The sequence below is a fragment of the Macrosteles quadrilineatus genome, unplaced genomic scaffold (genome assembly GCF_028750875.1).
Source record: "Macrosteles quadrilineatus isolate MER2022 unplaced genomic scaffold, UCM_ALF_1.0 Scaffold_3__2_contigs__length_128488019, whole genome shotgun sequence".
Lineage (NCBI taxonomy): Eukaryota > Metazoa > Arthropoda > Insecta > Hemiptera > Cicadellidae > Macrosteles > Macrosteles quadrilineatus.
Window position 1 is genome coordinate 9,610,145 of NW_026542596.1, and position 11,269 is coordinate 9,621,413.

Below are 11,269 nucleotides of genomic sequence, written 5' to 3' on the forward strand. Positions count from 1 at the left end.
ATCCGCAAATTGTCGGAAACGTTAGAAAAACATTTTATTAGGATTCTCAGGATTCACTCTGAAGACCACAATAGTGTTCAGAATTAATTATTTGGTTCGGACTTCCCAAACTCTAAGTATATAGATTTTGACACTGACGTTTTATGTGATCGTATAATTCCAGCTCTTAGTACTGTGTTGTAGGTACATTCACTGACAATATAGTCATAGCAGTATAATAAAGAGTACAATATATCTACCCCCCCCCCTCCAAAGTTTTGGAGACATTTCCAATTTGCATGCCTGAAGTTTCAATTCCGGCTTGGTTCCACGTGACAAATGAAAGCGAAACACCCATTGTGTCTTTGTCGGATACTCTTTGTAAGAAGATTTATTCTTCTCTGCATAACAAGATCAGATTTGATGTGGTTCACCTTAGATGTTTTTGTTGCATATCTCTTCGTTTGCTGTGTTGCTTTGTCGTTCAGTTATTGTTACTTTGATATGTAACTTACCGTGCTTGACACTCGGAAGGATCCTAAAAAGTTCCTTGAAAGACACAGTGCAATGACAGTTGGGGCACCGTTGATTATAGAGGGGTATTTATGTTTTCAATAACATCACAATGCTTATGTGCAATGAAACACACGTTCTACACAAGCGTAATTGATTTATTCCTCTGTGATATTCTAGGCGGAGGGAGAGAATATCAACAAGCTGGAGAAAGCTGACATTCTGGAGTTGACGGTGAAGCATCTTCACAGGATCACAAGACCCAGGGATGCGGCCGAGGATGTGCATAGGTTCCAGGTCAGTAGGTCAAACTAGACACTTCATATCACCTTGATACTACCTTCAAACCATGGTAACACATTGATACCTTCACAATTGTTGATTGGTACTTTATAAACACCTTGTTGCGTGGGTAGATGACACATTAATGCCCTGACAATCATTTGAACTACTCTTATTTGAATTAAACTTAAACTACTCTTAAGTTCTCTAAGTTTTAGAGATCTAGTTAATTAATTAATATAATGCAGTATATTGGTAACACCTTGAACTCTTGATGCCTCGGTAACACTTTCATAACTTTATAATACCTATTAAAATACCTTAACTTGCATTGATACCTAAAAAAAGTTTATTGCGTTGATAAACATTGAAAATAATTGAACCCAAGCTGAAACATTACCTAGCTGACCTACACGAAGACTGTATCAAAACAGACGTTTGAACTCAGTCATGTTATTCCAAAACTGTACGATTTGTCAAATCAATAAGGCAGTGTAGGATTTGTAATCTCCCTTGTTTAACTCTCTGGTGTTTTCTCAGGCGGGTTTCAGCCACTGCGCCAGTGAGGCGTGCGGGTTCCTGCTCTCTCTGCCAGGCCTGGACGCGGACGTTGGTCGTCGTCTCGTCGCTCACCTAGGACAATGCCTCACCTCGCCTCTCTCAGTCCAGGTCCCTCCTAGGTCCAGAAGCTTCTCACCTCCGATATCCCCTCAGGATCCTCCAGAAGACCTCGCCCCGAGGCTGTCGTCCACCCCGAGCGTCCAGGACCTCTCCCGACCCTTGGATGGTCTTCTCATGGTCTCCCCCTCAGGCGAGAGCCACGAGAGGGAAGAAGAAGTGTGGCGTCCTTGGTAGAGCACAAAATCGCACCTAAGTTTCACGATGATCTCATATTTTATTTTCAATATATTATATTTTTGTTACAAACTGCACACTACAGGTTAATTTTTCCGTATACACCACTGTTTCTCATGTTTTTTGCGGTGTTGCAAAATATGACTTTTTTGTGTATCACTATATATGCATGAGGGGGGAAAAGTTTGAAGTAAGTGGGTTATACAAATTTTGTTTTATACTGTTCAAATTAATGTGAAAAAGTGCAAATTTATGTGTAAAAAATGCAATCAATATCCTCAAAACTATGTTATAGCTTTTCAGTTTCCTTCGTACACATAAATTTTAACTTAATTTTTAACTTTTTTTTTAATTTTTAACTTTTGGGTTATTGCGATCAAAAATCACTTAATTGTTTTTCATCCTCTAGCAAATCAACGGTCACATAATGCATGTTATCGTTGTAGCAAAATGCTGCTTAACGATTTTAAAAGTGTTTTGCATTTAAAATATTCTCCGAATTTATTATAGTTCGGTATTTGAGTATTCCCCTCAAATTACTCCAAATATGCATACTTTGTAACACTGAACTTCGCCAGTCTAACACAATGAAATAGCTAAGTGAGGAAATAGGTGCGGAAGGCCATTGCAAACTTGTGCTTTAAAACCGATTCTATTTTGTTTTCTCTTTTGTTATTCTAAAGTTTGAGTAGTTTGAAGTAGTTCTTGTGTGTTGTGTGTGATGAACTCTGTGATAACAAGTGCTTTATTGTAAAAATGGCTTCCGTTAATTTAGTTGTGTTCTGTAGAGTGTTAGTTGTAGTTATTGTTTTATGCTTCCATGGTGCAAGAATTTGCTCAATTCCTTATCTTTATTGTTATTGTTAGTTAAGTTCAGGTTAAGTTTGCTTGGAAAATTAAATTGACACGCGTGTGGTTAATTCAGATCTTTATGTTTTTTTCATAAGCAATAGAAGACACATTCTTTGTGTTGCATTACACATTTATTTCTTTTTAAACATACTAATGAAAGTACATTGTCCCGAAGGTTTTAATATAGGTTAATTTGTCATGATAAAATTGTATATCCTGATTATAGATGTGTGTAATATTTTCACACAAACCAAGTTATTTAAAAGCTAAACCCAACATAACTCAATAGTTCTGTTATTTTATTTTGAAACGATTTCGTAGAAAAGGAAAATCTAGAGGTTGTATTCTTAATGGAGACTACTAATATCAGGGTGTATCTAGACGCCCGTAAGCACAATGTATGAATCTCTAGGTTTTTGCTTTCTGTGGTTATGTTTCCTTCTTTGTTAACTAACTAATTCATAACTACCTTGTAAAACCCAACTGGCTATGTATTTGTCTAAGTTATGGTTTAGATATTCGTTAATATCATGTTTCATTTTATGGTAATCTTAAGCGTAGACCTATAGTTTGCATTAAGTATTCTTCGGATTGTTAATTGTTTAACATATAGCTTGTTAACTGAACTGTTCTTTGTTTGTTTTTTCAAACTTCATGATTGTATACTTTCTCTAACTAAACTTAGTAAGAATATGATTGTTGGACTAACAACATTTTGTTTTAGCTATTTCAACTATACCAAATACAAATAAATATAAAATATTGTAAATACCATATACAAACAATAGTTAAGTATCTACATATTAATTTTATATTTTGTTACAATTAAATAATGTAGAATTGTTAGTTATCATATTTACGTAGATTGTTTAATAAACTGAATGATGGATTTATTGCAAGTCTTTTTGTCCTTTAACCCTGTTTGATTATTTAAATGTCTAACTTTTAAATCACCTTTGAAAATTAAAAAAGTACACATGAATTAAATTTTACTCTGTTCTTGTAAAACATTCATGTATTACGTTGGTCTTTGGGGGAACTTCGATGTATGAATTAAAGGGCATAAAAATCCAGAACCATGCAACAACATTGGAACAATCTTAATAGTTTGAACTATGTAGTCAAGGAAAATACTTAATTACATTCAAGAAACATCGATAAATAACTGCATGCTAGGCTGATAAACTTTTAATTCACGAAACAAAGGTAAATTAATTGTTCAGGAATAGAGGGGTACAGTAAAATAGTGTTTCTTTATATGTTGCAAAAGCGTGATACTGTATAAGAATAATTATTTGAAAAACTCTATAAAAATACTGTTTAAATAGCCTAAACCGAACTAACATATTTTGGTTAAAAACATAGTACAGTAGGTAATGTTAAACCTGATACAGTACGAACAGCAGTCGTGGTTTGAGAATAACTTTATTTTTAACTCTGGCATTCAATGGGAGTCTGCAATGGAGATAGATCTATACATCCAAGAACAATAGAGACAATTGATGGCAATAACGGACACTTAAACAGATTATGAGCGTGCCCTTCCTTATAGATGTTATTTATTATCGATGTTAGAATTGAACAATGTAAATTGTAATTATTATATCATGCACTATGCCAAAAAACATTATTTCCACTAAAACAATCCTGTAGATATAGTATAATATAGTATATTTGCGTTATTATATGGTGCATTTGGAAATAACAAAGCAAATCATAATCGACCAACTGCAAATTTTAGTCTATTTTGTCTAAATTATAAAACTATTTGTTTATTGGAATTACATTTAGCTATTTAAATACGAATAGTCTAATAAATAAATGTACAGTACACACAATCTAATTGTTTACATTAGCATTATTATTTTTTGATAGGATGTGCGAATACGTATGGTATACCCAATAATGACCTATTTGTTATTTGGTTGGCCTTAGAGCAATCTATTTTGGGATAGAAAATCCAATATCTACCGTTGCAAGGATTTAATTTCAAACTTATTGCAATATCAAGGTTCAATGTTACTATTAATTAAAAATTAAATTATAATTGCAGTATCAAATTGGGTGGTTTCTTTCTACGTTAATGTCTGTCGTCACTCTAAGCCCCCTTGATTAATTAAGACAGTTATTTTTTGCCAAAAGTCAGCCTTTTGTGTTTTGAGGGTGTGTCATAGATTCAATTTCAATCAACACGAATATACAGGGTGACCGTTAAGTCTTAGGACGACTTTATAACTTTTAAACGACAAACTATATCACAACCACATTTGGTATACCGTTACTGGAAATTGTAAGCTACTTTTCTGTATACATGGTGGTCGGATATCACCTTTGGGGGACGGCCCGTCGGGGGTCAGAAGAATATCTTTAATGACAGCTTATGTTGAGTTGTACACCATTTTAAAGGTCTACTTCAACTGAAAACAATGCCGCAAACCGCACTTCAAAAGGTTGATCCTGCGCAAAAAGGCAGATGTTCAAAGATTTTCAAAATTAGCCAATTTCTTTAAATTTAAACACTTTTTTAAATCTTTAAACAACTGTCATTTTTTAACGGATGGTCCTTTTGAAGTACGGTTTGCGGCATTGTATTCTACTAATAAATACCTTTAATTTGATGTGCATATCAACCTATGCTTCCATTCAAGATTTACTTCCGACTCCTTGTGGGCCGTCGCCCTGAAGAGTTATTTGGATCACTGAATGTAAAGTTATGGGGATCATTTTAAAGGGAATTTTAAGCAAAGAAGAATGCCGCCAATCGTAGTTCTATGTTTAGTGCTGATATAAAAGAAGAGAACAAGGTTGTTTTTACCCTAGTCCTTCACTATCGCACTTAACGCCATGTAATGCATTTTCACGTTTCAACACCAATTCCACACTTTTACTTAAAAAGTATTTTTCCCAAACCAACAACCAAAATCGAAACCGCCGTGTAACCGTCACAAGTCGGCAAAACCGCGGGAAAAACAGGTAATTGAACGAGAGAAAAACTATATTAGAGGTTAGACGGCTGAGGCGTTGATTAGCGCGGGAATTTAAATAAAAGCGCGGCAAAGACAAAGCCACAACGAGCCGTGAAGGCACGTACCTTTATGAATGAAGAAACAAGAACGTGACTTGATCACGTGATGGAAGTCACGTGGTTTCATTCACCTTTGTGTTATTATTGGTTGGATTATTTTGTCTTCGTCTTGACCGTTATACCAGGGTTATCGTGATAATCAAGACTTGGTCGATGAACGTAGACAGGTTGGGGTTGATTAACTGTTTGGTTCATCGTTGTTGACTAGCGAAACTGTCGTTGTCGAGGTATCTAGATACATAGAAAGATACATGCATATCTTTAGTAGATAACGAATAAATTTACGTTTTAAATTCTATCTACACTGACTGACTCCATTCGTAACATGCGTTAAAGTAATGCTCGGAGAGGAATCTTTATCCAGAAGGCCCGGCCACAAATCTTACTTACCTACAAATTTAAGTTAAATTATAAATGCCGGAACCCGGTGACAGTAGGATTCTCAATAATTCAACTATAAATAAGTAGGAGAACGGTACTCGCATTGGAGGTTTAATTTGAACACAGGTTATATGATGGTTACACTTCAACAAACGTAGACGACTCTAGAAATGGTGAACACAATAATGAAGAAAATCCAGATTTTGTCTCAATACAATGAAAGAGTTTTATTTGATAAAAATTGACATAGGATGGATGTAGTAAAACGAATAATTATTGTACTGCTGTATATAATAACTAGAAAACGAACAATACACCTTGCTTGTAAGAGTAAATGACCAAATCTGGAATGTAATAAATTTTTGTATATTTCTTAAACTACCTAATGTTTAACTCTTTAACAAACAGTTTTAAGACCTTTTAAAACCTGTAAGTTTACAATCATTATTTTGGCTTATAATGATATATTAGTATTAAACGATGTGGATGAATAGAAATAAAAATGTTATTGATTTCAGTTGATCAAAACACATTTAAAATTAAGCGTAGCTTTACATCTTGTTTTGCATTTACAATTGTTGGAATAACCCTTTTCCACACTTGATGCCAAATCGACTTATTATCATAAACACATAAGGATACCTTTAAATATCTAGTGAAAACGTCACCTTAAAAGATGTGGTCTAGGTTTTGTGATTAAAATTACCATACAAATTCTGAACAAACTTGAACATTTTAAAGTATTTACATTTTACACAAAGGCTACTATAGTAAACCATAATATCTAAGTCTAATAAGATCTAACATCTAATAATCTAATCTCTATAATCATCTAATCAATATAAAATTTTACTCCTATACAAATCTATATTTATAAAAGTCAAATACCACTCACTCTCTGATCACTAGATGAATAACTATAATCCATAAAAACGCAGGAATTGCAATGGAGGTTCCAATCAACCTCTAGGTGTGCAATACGAAGCGTTTTCAAGAATTTTTATCAGGGCTCTGCCCCAGTGACTTTTAAAAGTTCCCATGTCATCCTTATGGAGAAAAGATTTGTTTATATTTTAACACATGAATACATTTGGATCTGCACTAAAAATTAAGGGAACAGCTGTATGTTTTATCAGGTGAAATGTAAATATTTACAAAATTTTTGTGGCTTGAAAAAGTGCCTTACTGCTTAACACATTTGTAATTGTTAAATGAATGAAAAATCAAGATGTGTTTTTGTTACTACTCTATTTATTATGTTGTGGTTTTTAGGATCTCCGTGTGTTCTCTATAGTTTAATATCAGTATCTGTATATTATTTAATATGTTCAGAAGTCAATGTCGAAGGAACAATTATTGGCTAATGGTTTAACCTTATAATTGAATGGGTTGCACCTGCCTTCTCCTAAATTATTATGTTGCCATATAAGATTAAACATTTTAACTTTGTAATAGAAATTTTCGTGAGCGAAGCCACGACGGGTTTACTAGTCCCCTATAAAATCCCTATAGTAAGAGAATAAATAAACAAACACCACTATATTATTACTTCATCCATTCTATAATAGGCGAAGCAAAATGTATCGTCAAATTACAAAAATTGCATCGTAATGCGACCTATCAGCGTTCAGTGACACTACACCGATGTAGTACAAAAGATTGCTACTAGTAACGCCACCTACTAGACTGCACCGCTAGCGCACCTGTTGCCGAATACCGTAACTACCAGTCTGCCACAACACCATTATTTTATAGATGTGTTTTCCTGGGTTTCCAAATCGATGTATGGATTGTTTTTCCCAAATAGCTATTCAGTGAGAATAACAATAAATATCGATGTTTTATTATTCATGACCAACGTAAAATGGAGTTTATTTTTTTAAAGGATCATAATGTTTGGGAGTTTGATTTTACTAAACAAAACGTTATTGTCAACACTTTGAAGTGTTAATAAAAAAATGTTTGATTTTGGCTTAGGGCAATTCTTGACGTCAAATTATTTTTAGATACAACCGATGAAAAGTCTTTCAGTCAAAGAATTTTAGGGATAAAAATGCGATTCGACCTATTAAATACGGACTAAGTGGAAACTTTGAACAGTAGTTTAGTAAGCCTAAAGAAAGAAAAGTCCCCATAAATCCCGGCTGTGCTTCAGCCGCCATTTTTGAAAATGGCGGCCAATTTTCACTTTTTTGATAATATTTCACAAACTATCAGTATTAGAGAATTTTTGTAAATGCAAAAGTTAAAGAACACCTGAAAATACATCTTTTTTATATTACAAGGTTTGCTCAATCTCTTACTTAGGTTGGCGTTGAGGTTAGCTCAACGGTTATTGAGATACATAATAAAAAATAGTATTGAATTTAAAATTCCCATGTTATTCTTATGAAGGAAAAGAAAATTGTTGCAGTTTGCTTATTTATGGATACATTTTGATCCAACTTGGCAAACTTATTTATTTTATACTAAGCTATTCGAAAATGTAAGATATGCTTCAAACTGTATGAAGCATAGATACTCTAACATAGTCATAGGCTACATAATTTTATAAATGTAAGTAAAACAAAATGTTTGTCCGATCAAATTGACTATTTGTATGATGAGTTATTGTAACCACAGTAATGCATTAAAAGTGTTGATTGTTATTTTTAAAAACGCTGAAAGAAGTGTTTTAATCTTTTTTTAAACATGTTCTTCAAAAGATTAACTAAAACAATTCTACAATTTTAAAATGAGGGTTTTCATAAAATATTAAAAATTTATTTGTATTCTAATTTTTTTTAGCTGGAATCAATTTTTAAACACCATATTAAAAAAAAAATTGCCAAACACTAACATGAAACCCAATACTAATTTTCACTAAGCAAATCAAAGGTTCTAGTATAGAGTTTTTTACTGGCAGTAATTTTATGATTTTAACTTAGCTTTAGAGTTGTTCTTACCCGATTTTGTAGATATGATTCTTGATATTGGTCGAATCAAACTAATTCGGGGGGTTCAACTTGAACCCACTTGAAAGAACAAATTTAGATTTTCAAAAAGTTTTTAAAGCAGCAGATTTGAAAGAATAACCAAAAATTTTCGAAACTCTCAAATCAATTTTGAAAATCCATGACCTTGGGGACAATTTCCTAACGATGAACCCATTGACCGTGAAAACGATTAGTTGTCACCCTCAAGTCATTAGAGATATTAATTAGTAAGTCATTGACTCGGCCTGGGTCCAGCCTACTGTCAGACATATGATGGAGCTCCGCCTCAGCCTGGCCTTCGCCCTGCTGGCCGTCTTGGCCTACAACTCGGCCTTAGGCCAGAGTCTACTGGATGACGACAGCCTTAGAGCAGCCAGGAGGGATCCAAGGTGGATTTCAAACAGTAAGTGTTACTTTTTCAAGGTCAAAGCGTAAATCTAAATGTGATTAGCCGACTTAAATTTTACTAACTCCAATTCAAAAATAATTCTCACCTATAGGACCATTGTTTTTGTACTTGACAGCTTAGTGTTTAACTATTAGGGCAAGGTATTATCACATAACAAATTCTTCAGTAATATAAAATTATTATACAATATATAAAATATTATATAATGTAAAATCCCCTCCACTATACGAAAATCTCACTTTTTAAGACACCAACCGTCTGTGTAGTCGGCGAGTGCGCTTGTAGTCGTTCACACGACGCTTTTTCCACTCGCTCAGAAGCTGGTTAGAACCAAATCCTCCGACATATTTGAATAATATGCGCACAAGCACAAGCAACTGTGTTCACACTGGGCGACTTACACGCCTACTCACTCAAAAGCCAGGCAAGTTGGCATGTCTTTTTCCAGAGTTTTTTTACAAACAGCTTTGACAGCTTTGAGCGTGTACGTCGTACACACTGAGCTATTTTACTTACCAGCTGCGTGTAAAAAAGCCGGCGTGTAGCTTAAAAACTCGCCCCGTGTGGACGGAGTTACTACTGTTTCTTGTTATTATATTAACTTTATAACTATTTATACTAAATCTTATAATCTATTCGTAGACTATTTCTTGTATTCTAGTGTTGCAATTAGTGAAGCACAAATGGTCAAATATATCCGAATATTCAGGCCTAATATTCTGTCAACATTCTCTTACTCAAATCAACCGAAACATGAAAACTTCACACTGGCTTTAGATTGCACTATAGGACGATAGGTCTTTGCAATAGTCTAAGACAATGGTATAATGATTCCTCAATAGTAGTGACAATATGGCAAAGAGACATCACTTTAGGCACGTTTTCCCCATAAGAATAACATGGGGATCATTTTTTGGCCACCAAAACCAAAAATCCTGATCTTTGCCTAAATATCCCTATATAATTGTCAAACCTTATTCCTTACTTATTCCCCATAAATATATTTGATATTAAGCTAAAAAGCTATTTCTTATATTTATTGACCCTTACAAGTGTAAATTTAGAGTAGTGGTGAACCCAGAATATGACCCCACTTTCGGCGTTTTAGAGGCACTTTTAGAGCACTTTTTATAGGGGAAAAATGAGAAAAAAATGGAAGAGTTTTTTTGGCCACTTTTTTTAAAGACCCAGCTCTCGACCTATACACCCCTATATAAATTGTCTACTTTTTTAATACTGAAAAACATGTCTGGAAATGGTGAGCTTTTTTTAGCCACTAATTCCAAAAATCCTGCTCTCGACCAATACAAGCCTATATTAATGTTCAATACCATTGTACAACTACATTACTATTTCAAACCCACATCCATTCGCATGTATATTCACAAAATCATCAACTTAACAGTGCGAGGTTTGTACGCGAAATCGGCTCATGGCATGCTCCCGGTCATGCTCCCGACCTATGGTCAGGCTTCTCGCTCCCGACTCATGGTCAGTTTTCTCGTCTCTAGTGGTAGCTCTTGATTAAGCCTTGGGTGGGTGACCTCCTGTTGAAGTAATTTCTAGTTAAATTGTTTAAATTTTTTTAATTTCTAGCTAAAAATTTTGAAAATTTCACAATTTCTGGTTAAAATTTTTTTAAATTTTCGAAAAATCTATAAATAGAAGTGACATTCGGGTGATATTTCATTCTGGACCATGAGGCCCACCTGTCAACACTGCTCCGTGTCGCTCTCCACCAAAAGTAACCTGATTCGCCACTACAAGGTAATACATAAAATGAAGGTGAAACTGTGTAAAGTTTGCAATTTAATCTGTGATAATAACGCGGCTTTAAAATCACATATATTACAAAATCACAAGACTTGTAATTTCTGTAAAACGAATGTTGTTGGACATTTTAAAAGACACGCCAATTCTTGTATCAAATGTCCATAT

The 11,269-nt window shown here is 34.1% G+C and overlaps 1 protein-coding gene across 1 annotated transcript; it reads left to right on the forward strand.

Moving 5' to 3' along the window:
- The first annotated feature begins 318 nt into the window (after nucleotides 1-318).
- Nucleotides 319-1,768, forward strand: LOC128988548 (enhancer of split mgamma protein-like). The gene is made up of 3 exons (XM_054409933.1): nucleotides 319-360; nucleotides 673-789; nucleotides 1,315-1,768. The coding sequence occupies exons 1-3, from the start codon at nucleotides 319-321 to the stop codon at nucleotides 1,627-1,629; spliced, it is 474 nt and encodes a 157-aa protein (XP_054265908.1). The 3' UTR covers nucleotides 1,630-1,768.
- Nucleotides 1,769-11,269: the final 9,501 nt, after the last annotated feature.

Excerpts from the sequence above, each read along its gene's own strand:
- LOC128988548 (XM_054409933.1), top strand. The coding sequence starts at position 319 with ATGAAAGCGAAACACCCATTGTGTCTTTGTCGGATACTCTTT. Across the intron at positions 361-672 it reads GTCTTTGTCGGATACTCTTT|GCGGAGGGAGAGAATATCAA; the intron begins GTAAGAAGATTT and ends GTGATATTCTAG. Across the intron at positions 790-1,314 it reads AGGATGTGCATAGGTTCCAG|GCGGGTTTCAGCCACTGCGC; the intron begins GTCAGTAGGTCA and ends GTGTTTTCTCAG.